This window comes from Argopecten irradians, chromosome 5, assembly GCF_041381155.1.
Source record: "Argopecten irradians isolate NY chromosome 5, Ai_NY, whole genome shotgun sequence".
Taxonomy (NCBI): Eukaryota; Metazoa; Mollusca; class Bivalvia; order Pectinida; family Pectinidae; genus Argopecten; species Argopecten irradians.
Window position 1 is genome coordinate 14,141,259 of NC_091138.1, and position 18,096 is coordinate 14,159,354.

Here is an 18,096-nt window from a genome sequence, read left to right on the forward strand (position 1 = left end):
TCAGCATTGTCTTTTACATGTAAATCTCGCCATAATAATACATTTCAAAAGATAAAAGGCATACTGATATGCATGTTTACTGTAACAGATTAATGTACCGTGAGTACAGAGAAGATTTATGGCCGACATTTTTTGTCCACAACTTGCATTTTCGTTCATTAATATGTGCCCCCTTTGTTACATTTACTTAAGCGCCCTGGGTGCTAATTACGTCAAATACAATAGCTGATACGTCCAATTTTGTTGTCACTACTTTATTCTTTGTAAAAGCAATTATTTCAAGTATAATTCCTGGCGGATTTTTAGCATAATGAACAATGACAGACAAAGCATGATGGCCCAACAAATAAAACAGAATGAACACAAAAAACGTTGATATATCACATGACTCGTCAAATTAAAACAACATATTTATTGTTTTAAATACAAAGTGTGTGTGTGCATACAAACTATATACCATATGATGAAATCTTCACCTCAAACACTTACAGAACAGTCTTCTCAGAAGTTCTCTTTTAATTTACATGTTGATGTAGCTCCATCATCATTTTGTATACAATTCACAAAAGACAGCTCACACAACTTCAACCATTGCATTGTTTGTGCTTCTGTTTATTTTACAAAGTGATGCCTTTCAATATAGGTAAGAATTTATAAGAGAAAAAAAATATCTTCATTCAGGTAAAAATTTATGAGAAAAAAAAAATCAAATTCAATCACACCAATTTAATATCAAGTTACCTTCTGAAAGCTTAGCTACCATTACATGCAGATTTTCAGCAGAAAATTAAATTTGTGATGATTAATTGCCAAAGATTTGTCCTGATCAGTTACTGCTTTATTGCATTTGAAAATTTGTAGGATGATGTTGTTACTGAATTTGAGTTTTAAAACATCTATTGGTATGACTAAGTCTTACTTACGTGCAAAAGTTTATTTTAAGTTGTCTCCCCTTTTTGACATGTCGGAGTAAAGTTCAGTGAGTTTTAGTCAAAGTCTATTATAAATGCAGACTTCAGTATGTTTCTTCACTATATGTACATACGTGTCTATTACAGGCACCAAATACCTAATGTTTGATATAACTGTACATCAAACTTCTAAATCTTGTAAAGATTATTTGTTACAAGCCAGTATATTTTCATACATAATCCTAACCAACACTTTCCAGTTTCAACATTTAACAACATTTCACAGGCTGATTTTGTTTTTGATTACAGAAATAAACCTATTTTCAAAATCTCTGACCAGGTATAACATCAACTATGGGCATAAATTTTGAAAACGTAGATGACATCTTGAAAACTTGTAAGAGGTTAAATTTCATTCCAATATGTGGTGCTGTACCTCGGGTATAACTGGTACATTCTACAATAAGTAAGTGGTACACAGCTACCTTGTAAAGTTTCCTGTTACATCAAACTGTTGTGAAAGAAGACAATCATTAGAACATCTATTAAGTTTCAATCAATAAAATCCAGATACAATGTATATCCATAGTGCACAAAAATATCAACAATCAATGAACATAGTATGGAATAAACAACATGTAAAAATGATGATTTCTGAAAGAACAGCATGTAAAAACTTTATTAATTTGCATTGAAATTGAAAAAAGAATATATAGAGGAAGATAATTTGAGCCTTTACCAGCATTTGGAATTTCATAAAGAAAATTAAATATTGCTTTTGGAAAATATAAATTTTATGCTTTATAAACATTTACATTACATATAATTGATAGTAGAGGGAAAAGTCATCTTTGATATTTATCATTATTTTGGAATAGCTGGGGTTTAAAATGATAGTAAATGTATATTTTAATAATATCCAATAAATGTTCTGTGTAAATATAGAATTACATGATTACATGATAAATGTCCTCTTGAGTCAACACTCAGTCAATCCTTATAACAGACACCAGGCTCCATGATCATGCAACAGTCTTAGACTTCATTTTTAGCTTAGCCAATCAAATATGCCACAACATTTTGTAACGTCATTTGTGATTGGCTAAGTATAAACTTGAGACGTTTTACATCTTGGAGCCAGTTACACGGTTTAAATACAGCCTTATCCTTTTTATAAAAACTCTGTTAAAACAAAAATATTTCTTTGTGTAAATGAATGGAAATATCCAGTAAATTAAATGCAATATCATTTATGGTAAAAAAAGTAACGATTTGTTGCGACTTAATTTTTTTTTTGCATTTTCATACCAAACGCCTTTTCAGTGATTTTCATTCCAAACACCTTTTCCACAACAATATTTATAATTCATAAATTTTTCATTATATCTGCAAATTATAATTATACCCATATAATATACAAAATTTAAACACACATAACATCGAGTTGACTTATAAACCTGGATATTTTTACTTATAATCTTCTATCTATTACAAAACATTATTGCCAGAACCAGTTGTATAATTAAACACACTATTTATAAATTACCCTCATTATCCAAAACGTTAATCATGAGAAACATACACAGAAAAATTTTCACATCACACATCAGAAAACTACTGTCTGATTAACCTACATAAAAATAAATGTACATGTATATAGAATCTAGACCAATACTTGTCATGATTTACTTCACTTTGACTTAACTGTCTGACAATTGATAATTTCCCTTAGAAATTAGTTTTCTGTTTATGAGCAGAAAATAACACTCTTTTTTAGTGAAAATATATATACTGTATTTCAGTATCTGAAAATAAAATATCATTTCTAACAAGTGATACAACAGTCAATAAATGTACTGGTACTTGTTCGTAAGAAATTATTTGTAATATTCATACTATTTTTTTCCAGTTTTAAGGATAGGTTATTCGCTAACAGGACTAGCCTTAATATTATGACTTCTATCATTATGCACTTAATTTGTTCAAATTCAGTGAATTCTGATTGCGTAGCCATGTTATGATGAGTGTGACACCAAAAAATTTGTGCTAGAACATTGGGAATCTTATAACCTTGAAATGCACACTATCCCATCTATTTTTTTACCATATTAAATGTGTTAAGAATTACATGTACAGTGTACGTGTTACATACTCACACTATGTGCTACAGAGGTTCACATGTTAAAGTTAAACTTCTAAACATTCACTATACAGGTTAAATACATTACGACATATACAGACGATACGAGCGTAGAAAACTAAGCTCCTGTAGATATAATGTCTTATATAAAATATGAGCACTCTTAAAATAAAAATAAATCTTTATAAACAAAATTAAGTTTTATTTTATCAAACTACAATCTCTCTGTGGGTTACACATCCACTCGTTACATACATATAAAAGTCCACAGGACTTGGAATATTCAAGTTCCACAGCACCAGAGGAAATGTATATCTTCCAACCATCTTAAAGTGTACAGGGAATTTTTTTCTTACATTTTGATAAAATGAAAATGTCCTTATCTCTCATTTTTTTTACAGAAATAATGGCACTAGATTTTTGTCTATATCACAGTCATTATTCTTTGTTTCCCTCCATATATTTTTGCAGACGTCAGAAAAAAACTGACATGCAAGTGGAAATTACAGTTTTAATACTTAGATTTCATGAGAACCTTTAAACAATGAACTTGTAACAACAACCATGTAACAATGACCTTGAAAGAACATCCAAGTATTGTTGAAAGGTTAAAGAAATTATCTTAGATTTTTAAATTATTTTTGTTCAATCAAATGAAAAAAAAAAAATCCACCAATGAAACATACTGGGCCCGGCACCATAAAACTTTCTAAGACAAATTTTTACTCAAGCCTATGTAAAATCATATACTTGAGTAAAAAATCTGTCTCAGAATAGCTTTATGGTGCTGGGCCCTGGTATTATAAATACCTATTCAATTACATGTAATTGAAATAAATGCCCAAACGAAGACATGCTTATAATTTATAAAATTCACTATAAACGAAGACATGCTTATAATTTATAAAACTCAGTATAAACGAAGACATGCTTATAATTTATAAAACTCACTATATCAGCAATGAGACAACATCAAACACATAATTCCATACAGCCTATTCATGCAATAAAAGTTACTCTAAAGTGGATTTCATATCTCATCTTCAAGACAATGGAGTGTTTAAGAATATAACAAGAAAATACAGATAATATAAAAAAAAAGTGGTATCACATGTCAATCCAATTTTCTTAAAATCTAAATTTAACAATTTTTTAATGCTTTGTATTGTCTGATACAATGAAATTTTATCAAACTCATTTGTCTATCACATATTTATCACATGTATATTTCACAGCACCTAAATGGAATGCTATTAAACTTTTACTTTTTATTTCTCAATAGACAAGCCTGCCTGTCTCTCTGTAATACTTTACCTCTGTGCTAATGAAATTAAAATCGGAAGATTCTCTAGTTGATAAACACTAGGTTTGAAAGTCTTACCAAATGGGTTAGATTTTGAATCCTTGTGTCTGTTAATTTTACTTATGGGGTTGATATCCCCCTAACTTAGTCCCTATAAGGATCAAATATTAATCTCATACCACACATAATCATTAATTCATCTGTCCAAAGTGAGACAAAAAAAGTCCTGCACCAGATAGACAGAAAACTCCCGCGGGATGGCTGTCTTGAGTATGCCAAGGTTTTCTTCCTCACTCAATGCTAGGACCCTTTCCCTCTCTATGGACAAAGCTATTTACAGTAGGACTTCACTCCTTGTTGGTGCTGTACATCGCCTCCAGGTAACATCCAGCGAGCTCACCAACCATCTTCTTATCAGGGATACTCTGTGCCATACCATATATAGCACCCTGTAACAGTCATTAACGTTACCACATTATAACACTAATATCGGTTGCATTATTTACATAACATAACTTGCATTATTTTATAGATGAATCAATTTTGTTGATAGATACATATACATTGTATTCTCAAAGTTAAAGATTATATTAAGTAGTACAGTTCTGAAAATATCACCCTCCCTCCACTTCACAAAGAACATAGCTATAGAGGCCAATACATGGGATGTTGGAGAGAGAAGGGGATGTGGGCAGTTTCTTATCTGACTGTACAGCAATGATGTTTGGCAATAAGAGATCTTCACTGTGATGAAATCTAAATGCATCAACAATGAATATGAACCAAAGCCTTACATAATGCTCCCATTACCATATATCATAGTGGGACCAGGAAGGATAAAACTTGAAGAGGGGGATACATGTATGCAAATTCTCCCTCACTGGTTGAAGTATAACAATACAATGATGAAGTCCAAGTGTATCCGTGGGTGTGTTACTTACCATACCACCTATAGCATGGTCCTGTGGATCCTGTAGGATCTCCTCTACAGCGTTACGGAGGTCACTCAGGAACTTATCTGCCACGCCCTCTTTAGTGTGTACCAGTGTACAGCACAGATGGAGACTGTAAGTCAACAAATTATACATATAATAGATATTATATACCATGTAGTTCATTGTAATTTATTTTTTAACTTGAAAATAATATACTTTAAATTAAGCACCCACAAAAATACTGCTTTTACAGTACTCCATTTTAGTACCAAAAATATAAGATAGCACAGGTACAATGAAATGTTGACCGTTGTTATCTGAAAGTTGGTGAGGTAAAAGAAGTTATTCAGGCATTCAAAACAAAAGAAATGGAATGCCTTGATTGAATTTTTGCCAAAATAATTACATCATGCACTTTTTAATCTATTATATAGTTTATCCATAAATTACAAATATATTACAGTGTTTCTTTGTCACTGCTATACTGTCAGATGAGACATACACACTTTGTACAGCTCAAGGCTGACCTTACCTGTCAGGGTACTGTAGGGCATTCAGGTTATATCCTCGACTAGTCAGAATGTCTGCCAGTCTGAATATGTTGAACCTGTCTGATCCGATCCCTACCACAGACATCAGGGGCTCACCATAAACAACAAGTCCCTCAATGTCCCTCACACTTTAAACAAAAAGTAAATACATTATTACATTATGTACATTAATCTAGGGGACCTAATATTCAATGTAATCACATATTAAAGGTGTTTACACTTGTTGGTAGATATTGATACATTGGCAAGCATAATGTAATGTTTTTCAGAGAAAGTGACATGAGCTTTGCACACAAAATAATGACATTACAAATCATAACCAAACTATGTAAGTCCTAAGAGTATCAAATTAAAATAATTTTTATTCTATGTATATTTCAAAACAATTCCAGGTAGTTTGACATTTTTTTCTTATATAACCTTCAACTTAGCTTCTAAAAGATCCATTCTTCCTTGTCATGATATGTGTAACATTATTTAGTGACTCACCCCTTTGCAATGTATCTAGCAGTCTTGATAATTTTGCGAGTGGATTCCACATATCCATCCAGTCCTATGTGCATCATGGTGGCCCAACAAGCAGCTATAATGGCACCAGCTCGGCTTCCTTTAAGAACAAATACATCAGACTGTTGACTATTGCTATGTTTACTGGTTTATTATAGCTTTACTCTATTGGTTGAGACAACTATACGTCATCTCTCCTTCAAATATCTGTACATACAATTTTATAATGAATTATAATACTTACTGTGGTACCTTTGCTTACTATTAAAGAATAAGTCTTTCATAGATTGTCATTTACCGGTACAATAAGAAAGAATTATTATCATATTATAGGTGTTATCATATTCTACCATGCAACATTGCAATATTCACCTGCTATTATTCAACTCGATCTTGACCTAAAATCTATTCATAATTTGATAAACTTCATTGTATTTTATAAACAAGAGGCCCGTGGGCCTTAGCGGTCACCCGAGTTCAGACACAAAATGAAACAAAGACATGCATATAAACACTATAAATATATATTGGCCCATCAGGCCCTTGAAGTCAGTCAGTGATTTTATAAATTTTTAATCTATGAAGATTATTTGGTTCCATCAAATCTGTGAATTCAGGAGAAAGATTTTTGAAATGTTATCCATTTTGACCCCTTTTGGCCCCACCCCTCTCGCCCCTGGGGGTCGGCCAGGACCAATATGGATATGATGTTAAATGCTATCTCAGGCTAATAATTCTAACCTAGATTGACTAATTTCCTATGAAAACTAAGCAAATAATGTTCCTAAATGTGTTTTCCTATATAAACTATAGTAAATTTGACCCCCTCCCTAGGGGAAAATCTGAGATCCCAGGGCCATGAAATTCACAAATTTTTGTAAAGGGCCTTAAGACCTTCCAATCTATCAAGAGTATCTGGTTCCATCAAATCTGTGAATTCAAAAAGAAGATTTTTGAAATTACCATTTTGACCCCTTTTGGCTCCGCCCCTCTGGCCCCTGGGGGTCAGCCATGACCAGTATGGATATGATGTTAAAATGCTATTTCAGGCTAATAATTCTAACCCAGTTTGACTAATTTCCTATGAAAAATAGGCAAATAATGTTCATAAATGTGTTTTTCCTATATAAACTAAAGTAAACTTGACCCCCTCCCCAGGGGGAAACATGAGACCCCAGGGTCATATTATTCACAATTTTTGTAAAGGACTTTCAGAAGAAGATTTTGAAGTTTTAGCCCAGGTTTTTAAGGCCTCTGGGTATCATCTATGCATAGGGATAATTCTGACTACAATTGACTAATTCTATTATAATGACTAAATAATGCTCAAAAATGTGTTTTCCATATATAAACTTATATATAGTAAACTTAACCCCCTCCTAGGGGAAACCTGAGACCCAAGTCATATAATTCACAATTTTCTATAAAACATTTTAAGACCTGGTTCTAGAAGAATTTGATTTTAAGAAGAAGTTTTAAGTTTTAGCCTATTTGCCCCTTTTGGCCCCGCCCCTCTGCCCCGAGGGGGTTGACCAGGACCAATATAGATATGATATTAAAATGTTATCTCATGCTTATAATTCTAAACAAGTTTGACTCATTTCGTATTAAAATTGAGCAAAAAATGCTCATAAATGTGTTTTCACTATATAAACTATAGTAAACTTGACCCCCTCCCCAGGGGGAAACGTGAGACCCCAGGGTCATATAATTCACAATTTTGGTAAAGGACCTCAAGACCTTTCCATCTATGAAGAGTATGTGATTCTACCATTTCCAGAATTTCAGAAGAAGATTTTTGAAGATATAGCCTATTTGACCCCTTTTGACCCCGCCCCTAAGGCCCCTGGGGGTCAGTCATGGAAAATTGGTTAATAGGATTCAATGGCAATCTCATACTGATAATTCTGACAATATTTGACTCATTTCCTATTACAAATGATCAAATAATACTCAAAAATGTGTTTTCCCTATATAAACTATAGTAAACTTAACCCCCTCCCCAGGGGGAAACCTGAGACCCCAGGGTCATATAATTCACAATTTTTGTAAAGGACCTTATGACCTTTCTATCTATGAAGAGTATTTAATTCCATCACATCTGTGAGTGGAGAAGAAGATTTTTGAAATTTTAGTCAATTTTACCCCTTTTGGCCCCTCCCATAGCTCCCTGGGGGGTGGGGACAATATAATTCACAATTTTGATTGGCCTTATGCCTTAGAAGGTTTGTGCAAAATTTCATTGAAATTGCTTCAGCAGTTTTGGAGAAGAAGTCGAAAATGTAAATTGTTTACGGACATACAACGGACGACGGACGACGCACGACGGACGACGGACGACGGACAAAAGGCGATTAGAATAGGTCACTAGAGACTTCGTCTCAGTTGACCTAATGATTCTCATTTTCCAACTTGTAAACCTCCATAGCCTTCACAATAAACTATTAATCTACTATTCTCCAATCTAATTTAAATCATATCTTTTAATACAGTACAATATTAAATGCACTATGTTTATGGACAGTGTAAGCAAAGTTTTGATTTTAATCAAATTGGCTATCCCCATGATTAATACACATCTCAGCTATTCAGATGATATGGACACATGTAGTATAACATGGCCGCCTGTCATACCTCCCATTGTGGATGTAGCGTAGATACCGCCGGGCCAGTCAGGCTGGACAAAGAACTGCTTCTGTCTGTAGTCAGGATTCCTGTACAGGATTACAGAGGAACCTTTAGGGGCAAAACCATACTGAAACAGGAAAAGTATTTATCAAATAAAGACTACAAAAGGCATAAAACACCTGTTTTACAGATTTAACAAGAGGCCCATGGGCCTTAACGGTCATCTGACTATTAGTACAATACAACATAGTTGTTTAAAGATTTTAGCCTATTTGACCTGCTGTGACCTTGATTGAAAGTCAAGGTAATTCATTTGAAAAAACTTGGTAGCCCTTCATCCCAGCATGCTACATGCTCAATATCGGTACCCTGGGCCTTCTGGTTCTTGAGAAGAAGTCGTTTAAAGATTTTAGTCTATTTGCCGCCCGTGACCTTAAATGAAGGTCAAGGTCATTCATTTGAAAAAACTTGGTAGCCCTTCATCCCAGCATGCTAAAGGCCCAATATCAGTACCATGTGCCTTCTGGGTCTTGAAGTCAAGAAGTTGTTTAAAGATTTTAGCCTTTTTGACCCTCATGACCTTGAATGAAAATCAAGGCCATTCATTTGAACAAATTTGATAGCCCTTCATCCAAGCATGTCAAAGGCCCAAAATCAGGTCTCTAGGCCTCTTAGTTATTCACAAGAATTTGTTTAAAGGATTTTAGCCTATTTGACCCCTGTGACCTTATATGAAGGTAAAGGTCATTCATTCGAACAAACTTGGTAGCCCTTCATCCCAGCATCCTACAGGCCAAATATCAGTACCCTGGGCCTTCTGGTTCTTGAAAAGAACTTGTTTAAAGATTTTAGCCTTTTTGACCCCTGTGACCTTGAATGAAGGTCAAGGTCATTCATTTGAACAAAACTTGGTAGATCTCCATCCCAGCAACCTACAGGCCAAATATGAGTACCCTGGGCCTTCCGGTTATTGAGAAGAAGTCATTTGAATGAAAATTTTACGGACGGCGGACGCGGACGGCGGAAGGCGGACGGCGCACGACGACGGACGGTGCATGATGACAATAGGTCATCCTGACCCTTTGGGTCAGATGACCTAAAAATACAATCTTTGTGTGTATAGTTTCTATAACATATAAAGCTTCTTACTGTGGTTGCAAGCCTTTGTATTCTAAGTAACTGCCACTCCATTGTAATAAAATAATGGCCAGGGCCATTCACATCATTGAAGAAAAAATATGAATAATCTTTGCTAGCATAGGTTTAATGTAATGTTTTTACCACATGATTATCGTAATTCAGAAACTGAAATATATCTGCACATCAAACAATTTAACAACAGAAACGACTGCTCCATAAACAAACAAATGTTATATAACATTGACTTGACCTACGATATATATAATGGACAATTTTAGCAGTGGTGTCAGTGTTGTTTACCTTGTGGGTGTCAGCAGATATACTAGTGACTCCTGGGAGTCTGAAATCTACAGGGGGAATCGGATAGCCTGCCTTCTCCATGAAAGGAACAAGGAAGCCGCCCAGACAACAATCTACATGGACAGGAATGTTGTACTTCTTTCCAAGCTAAAGTGAGACAAAATTGTAAAAAAAATATACAGCATATCTTTTTCTGTATTATCCAAGTTTTAAATGTATCGTTTTACAAATAATGACTGAGGGCAAAAATTCTACAAAGTCTGCATAACGTCACTTTGATCTCACTTATACAATGAATAGGAAATAACCTCTTAATGTTTTTGTCAAAAACAATGCTACCAAGTTAAAATTTGAGTTATTTTTATACATACAAGGAGCGTATTCATCAATATCTTTTCTTTGTTTGTTTCATTTGACAAAAAACTTACTGCGGCAATTTCTTCTATGTCATCAATGATACCATGTGGAAAGCCTGGTGCTGAACCAGCAAGCTGGAATGTACAAGTTAAACATTGGTCATTCAATGGCTTGTATTACAAGTTGAACGCACATAATAATATTCACTATCACAATTAAATGCACTGCCATAACAAAGAGAAAACTTACCATACATGTGTTTTTGTTGATAGCCTTCCTCATGGCCTTGATGTCTACCACACTGCCACAACAAAGAGAAAACTTACCATACATGTGTTTTTGTTGATAGCCCTCCTCATGGCCTTGATGTCTACCACACTGCCACAACAAAGAGAAAACTTACCATACATGTGTTTTTGTTGATAGCCCTCCTCATGGCCTTGATGTCTACCACACTGCCACAACAAAGAGAAAACTTACCATACATGTGTTTTTGTTGATAGCCCTCCTCATGGCCTTGATGTCTACCACACTGCCACAACAAAGAGAAAACTTACCATACATGTGTTTTTGTTGATAGCCCTCCTCATGGCCTTGATGTCTACCACACTGCCACAACAAAGAGAAAACTTACCATACATGTGTTTTTGTTGATAGCCCTCCTCATGGCCTTGATGTCTACTTTCCCTGTCTCCTTATCAGTAGGAATATGTGTGATCTTCATACGGAAGTAGGAGGCCGCCTAAAATAGACAGAAAATCTACATAGATACTGTAATTTCTAATCTTATGATATAGGCTTTAGTTCCCTTTCACAGCTTATTTACAGCCCTGGGATTTTTATGGGATTTTAAAGGACATGCAGGTTTTGTTGGCAGAGGAACGTCAGGCCACCTGAGAAGGTGTCGACTAATGACTTATACCTGGTGACAGCCCAACATGTATCTACTTTTCATTACAGTATAAATTCATAAATTCATTATCTATGTAGGCAAGACATCTTCTTTAACTTAAGCAATAGGACATCAATATCAATAAATTGTAAATGAATTTTACAAACTTACCTTATCAAAAGCAGCATGGACTGTGAGTGGTACAATCCTACAGAATAAAGAAAATCTCAGGTACATTTACAAGAGAGAAGAAACATACATTGATTATGATAAGTAAAGGTAACAATGTATCGTAGACAGAAGTAAAAGATCCTTAACAAGAGGCCCATGGGCCTTAATGGTCATCTGACTATTAGTACAATACAACATAGTCGTTTAAAGATTTTAGCCTATTTGACTGCTGTGACCTTGATTGAAGGTCAAGGTAATTCATTTGAACAAACTTGGTAGCACTTCATCCCAGCATGCTACATGAGTTCTTGAGAAGAAGTCATTTAAAGATTTTAGCTTATATTGCTTCCGTGACCTTGAATGAAGATCAAGGTGATTCATTTGAACAAACTTGGTAGCCCTTCATCCCAGCATGCCACAGGCCTAATATCTGGTCTCTAAACCTCTTCATTATTCACAAGATGTTGTTTAAATAATCATAGCCTATTTGACCCCTGTGACCTTGAATGAAGGTCAAGGTCATTTATTTGAACAAACTTGGTAGCCTTTCATCCAGGCATCCTACGGGCCCAATATCAGTACCCTGGGCCATCTGGTTCTTGAGAAGAAGTCGTTTAAAGATTTTAGCCTATTTGACCCCCGTGACCTTGAATAAAGGTCAAGGTCATTTATTTGAACAAAATTGGTAGCCCTTCATCCCAGCATGCCACAGGCCTAATATCAGGTCTCTAGGCCACTTAGTTATTCACAAGAAGTTGTTTAAAGAATTTTAACCTTTTTGATCCCTGTGACCTTGAATGAAGGTCAAGGTCATTTATTTGAACAAACTTGGTAGCCCTTCATCCCAGCATCCTACAGGGCAAATATCAGTAGCCTGGGCCTTCTGGTTCTTGAGAAGAAGTCGTTTAAAGATTTTGGCCTTTTTGACCCCTGTGACCTTGAATGAAGGTTAAGGTCATTCATTTGAACAAACTTGGTAGCCCTTCATCCCAGCATGTCACAGGTCCAATATCAGTACCCTGAGCGTTCTGGTTCTTGAGAAGAAGTCGTTTAAAGATTTTAGCCTATTTGACCCCTGTGACCTTGAATGAAGGTCAAGGTCATTTATTTGAACAAACTTGGTAGCCCTTCATCCCAGCATGCCATAGGCCTACTATAAGTCTCTAGGCTCTTAGTTATTCACAAGAAGTTGTTTAAAGAATTTTAGCGTATTTGACCCCTGTGACCTTGAATGAAGGTCAAGGTCATTTATTTGAACAAACTTGGTAGCCTTTCATCCCAGCATCCTACAGGCCAAATATCAGTACCCTGGGCCTTCTGGTTCTAGAGAAGAAGTCGTTTAAAAGGATTTGAACCTTGTGGTAGCCCTCCATCCAACAAAACCTACAGGCCAACAAAATATGAGTACCCTGGGCCTTCCAGTTATTGAGAAGAAGTCATATGAATGAAAAGTTTACGCACGGTGGACGGCGCACCACGGCGGACGGTGCATGATGACAATAGGTCATCCTGACCCTTCGGGTCAGATGACCTAAAAATACGATTGTTCTTCCCCAATGATGTTTTATAGCAAATATAGATGAAATCCATCCAAGGATGAAGGAGTAGTATTTTAAAGCTAAAAATAACCTTTTTGGGGCCCCACCCCTCAGCCCCTAGGGGACAGACCAGGCTCATTTATATAAAATATGATTGTCTGTCCCCAATGATGTTTCACACCAAATATGGATGAAATCCATCCAAGGATGAAGGAGTAGTATTTTAAAGCTAAAAATAACCTTTTTGGGGCCCCACCCCTCAGCCCCTAGGGGACAGACCAGGCTCATTTATATAAAATATGATTGTCTCTCCCCAATGATGTTTCACACCAAATATGGATGAAATCCATCCAAGGATGAAGGTGGAGTAGGATTTTAAAGCTTTAATTAAGAAAATATCCCCTTTTTGGGCCCCGCCCCTCTGCCCCTAGGGGTCGGACCAGGCTCATTTACATAAAATATGATTGCCCTTTCCCAACAACGTTTCACACCAAATATGGATAAAATCCATCCAAGGATGAAGGAGGAGTAGGATATTAAAGCTTTAATTAAGAAAATTTCCCCTTTTAAGGCCCCACCTCTCTCGCCCCTAGGGGTCGGACCAGGGTCATTTACATAAAATATGATTGCCCTTTCCCAACAACGTTTCACACACCAAATATGGATAAAATCCATCCAAAGATGAAGGAGGAGTATGATATTAAAGCTAAAATTAAGAAAATTTGCCCTTTTGGGGCCCCACCTCTCAGCCCCTAGGGGTCGGACCAGGCTCATTAATATAAAATATGATTGTCCTTACCCAATGATGTTTCACACCAAATATGAATGAAATCAACCCAAGGATGAAGGAGGAGTAGGATTTTAAAGCTTAAAATAAGAAAATTTGACCTTTTGGGGCCCTGCCCCTCAGCCCCAAGGGGTCGGACCAAGCTCATTTATATAAAATATGACTGTCCTTCCCCAATGATGTTTCACATCAAATATGGATGAAATCCATCCAAGAATGAAGGAGGAGTAGGATTTTAAAGATAAAATTAAGAAAATTTGCCCTTTTGGGGCCCCATCCCTCAGCCCCTAGGGGTCGGACCAAGCTCATTTATATAAAATATGACTGTCCTTCCCTAATGATTTTTCACACCAAATATGGATGAAATCAACCCAAGGATGAAGGAGGAGTAGGATTTTAAAGCTTAAAATAAGAAAATTTGCCCTTTTGGGGCCCCACCCCTCAGCCCCTAGGGGTCGGACCAAGCTCATTTATATAAAATATGATTGTCCTTCCCCAATGATGTTTCACACCAAATATGGATGTAATCCGCCCAAGGGTTAAGGAGGAGTAGGCTTTTGTATAAATAGTCTTACGCACGACGGACGGCGGACGGCACACGACGACGGACGAAATACAATGACAATAGGTCATCCTGAACTTCGGTCAGATGACCTAAAAATGGTTAGTATAATACAGAATGTACTCATTAACTTCCAGTAATTATGATTCTTAATACTCCTTCTGATGACCAGAGTAAAGTTTCACTTTATAAATACCGACTTACATTTCAGGAAAGCTAATGCCATTATCACGCGCCATGTTTCTGTAAGTGAGACAAGCCAGCATTATACTCTCTGAGCCTCCTGAAGACATCTGCAAGGATATACAATTTTAGACAAATTAAATATATTCCATTGGCACCAAAAATACATACAAAGTAAAGAGATTGTCAGTAGGCTAAGAACTCGCCTAATTAAACACTCTGATAACTCGAAGTTTTATCTCGGTCGCATTAACCGAGTTCCACTGTATAACGAACTATGTATTTAATGAAGTTATTTTACTGCTCCCCAGAGGTTCATTGTAAATATTGTGTTACAGTAGATTTCTTCCTTTAAAGGAGTTAAGTCATACCTTAACGGGACAATTCGCTCAGACTAATTCTTTTACATAACCAAGAAGCAAAATATGGCATAAATGTATTGTTCTACATTTCTTATGAAACATATAACATAAAATATTGACAAATTCCACGTCATTGTTTAGTATTTCAATTAATATCGTTGAAATATCAAATCGTTGATCAATACGATTAAGTAGGTACAATATGGCCGCTGTACCCATGAATGAGCCAAAGTCACGCACGTTAAGCAAATAAACTACATAACCACTGAGAAGGTGATGAAATGGTTTTTGGGCAAGGCAATTCACCTAATAAGGTAAACACACTACTGTCAGAGCGATTTGAGCAGTTCTAGACAAAAGTTGCATTACTCTACGAGCAAGGGACAGGGTTCGGCATACAAGAAGTTCGACCACAGTGTGTAATGGCGGACAGCGAGCGAGTTTGAACATCTACACACATGTCACAACCATGGGCTTTTCAGGCATATCACAGTAAAACCGAATAATCTAATTTCCATTAGAACTGGGTTTTTTTTCCGAAATATGTACAAATTTTAATGTTCTCTTAGACTGAATTGTCCCTTTAACGATTTTATCTAAGAATCAATTTCAAAATATAGAGAGTACAATTCACTACCCTTGTTTTTCTTCTTCTAGGAACAATACTGTCATATATACACTTAATAATACGTAACCTATTGATTTATTTTTGGACAATCATTCCAGATATCTACTTACTGTTCCACATGTATTTTTGTCTCCATTGAACATTGAACAACACATACGGACAACCTCTGCTTCCATCTTCCTGACATCAGGAAACACGTCAGGATGTAAAGGATTGGACCAAGCAAACATCCCGTAGGTCTGTAATACAGAAATACTTGGGTGAAATGTGATACTTTTTTATCATTGATTGTCTATAACATGTGGAAGACAAAGAAAGATAACAATTTTTTTATTTTTTTTTAATTTCTATATTGACTGTGGACAAAACTTGACATATATTGACCATGATTAAGACTGTATTTGCACGTTACAGAGTTATCTGCCCTAATGGGTAGATGTTGATTGAATGTGTTTGCGACTGTAACATGACGCTTTTCAGAAAACATTATGTGTCAAGTTTCTCTCCAAAAATAATTCATGTCACAATGGATAACTACCAACAAGGGAGATAACTTTGCAATATTTAAAAAGACAGGAATAAGATTGACTTACTTTGGCCATGAGTTCTGTGAGCTCTGCCTCTCCACTGTACACAGTTCCAGAGACCTGACCATTCTCCCAATCTACCTGAGCTATAAACAATAGAACACAATTAATATTACCTGCCTGGGCTACTGACATCATAGTATAATACTGAGTGCCTTTTGAATCCTTTTATCTAAATTAAATCAGGCATCTACATATCAATTTCTTAATCCATATTATCCTGCAGATGACCATGTTATGCAATATCTTTACACAAATCCGTAATAATGAAATGATGAAGATTCATACTCACCTAAACTTTTATATTTTGTCAACAATTTCTCCACTTCCTCCTACAAATACAATATGAAAATAATATACTGAAACGTTAATTCTAATTCAGTCACTTCAATTTCAAAACCTTCATAGTTTCATGTTTTAAAAAGAGTCAATAATGGATATCTTACCATTTTGAGGCCTGTGGCAGGGAGGCTTTTCTGATAGCCATCCACACTCTTATGGAAACTCCCTTCCATATCTACTAACATCTTGTTCTTTTCCTCAGCAATTTTCTTTTTAACCAGGGGAATCATCTTCACATACCGGAAAACACTGTTCATTGTTCTATACTTAAGTGCTTTAATGAAGAAAAGAAAGATATTTGAAATTTTAATATAAATTTTTTCAATCAAACATATCAAAAAGTCCTGAATATATTCATTTTAGCAGTCACAAAGTCCTGAATATATTCATTTTAGCAGTCACAGACTTTTGCATTAAATAAAATAAATTCCAATGGTCTCTATACATGATTTCCTCATCAGAATCAACAATAACAATCATGATCGACCTTGAATGAGAAAACAGGTGTTGTTTCAATACTCACTATGTTCTTCATTGAACAGAAGATTTTTGACAGAGATAAAGACGATGGTGCCACCACAGGAGTATAGCACCACTTGCCATGGCTGTAACCCGGAACAAAGACTGTTGATTTTCTCCTTCACAAGGTCAAGGTACGGCATCGCCGGCCCCTACAACATAGAAATACAGATTTATAAACAAAAAGTACAGCATTACCAGTCCCTACAACAAAGTAATATAGATTTATAAACAACAGGTACAGCATTGCTGACCCCTACAGCAAAGTAATACAGAATCATTAATACCGGGTAATAGGTAGGGTATCGCACGCCCCTACAGCAAAGTACTACAGAATCATAAATACCGGGTAATAGGTAGGGTATCGCAGGCCCCTACAGCAAAGTAATACAGAATCATAAATACCGGGTAATAGGTAGGGTATCGCAGGCCCCTACAGCAAAGTAATACAGAATCATAAATACCGGGTAATAGGTAGGGTATCGCAGGCCCCTACAGCAAAGTAATACAAAATCATAAATACCGGGTAATAGGTAGGGTATCACAGGCCCCTACAGCAAAGTAATACAGAATCATAAATACCGTGTAATAGGTAGGGTATCGCACGCCCCTACAGCAAAGTAATACAGAATCATAAATACCGGGTAATAGGTAGGGTATCGCACGCCCCTACAGCAAAGTAATACAGAATCATAAATACCGGGTAATAGGTAGGATATCGCACGCCCCTACAGCAAAGTAATACAGAATCAT

General features: G+C 35.8%; 1 protein-coding gene across 1 annotated transcript; it reads right to left on the reverse strand.

Annotated features, from left to right (window-relative positions):
• Positions 1–392: 392 nt before the first annotated feature.
• LOC138322940 (sphingosine-1-phosphate lyase 1-like) lies at positions 393–17,517 on the reverse strand. The gene is made up of 15 exons (XM_069267198.1): positions 17,348–17,517; positions 16,929–17,098; positions 16,775–16,814; positions 16,489–16,568; positions 16,006–16,134; positions 14,927–15,015; positions 11,836–11,872; positions 11,407–11,514; positions 10,844–10,906; positions 10,416–10,562; positions 8,982–9,102; positions 6,330–6,447; positions 5,822–5,968; positions 5,296–5,419; positions 393–4,803 (listed from the first exon to the last, which is right to left on the reverse strand). The coding sequence occupies exons 1-15, from the start codon at positions 17,484–17,486 to the stop codon at positions 4,702–4,704; spliced, it is 1,614 nt and encodes a 537-aa protein (XP_069123299.1). The 5' UTR covers positions 17,487–17,517; the 3' UTR covers positions 393–4,701.
• Between the last annotated feature and the right edge of the window lie 579 nt (positions 17,518–18,096).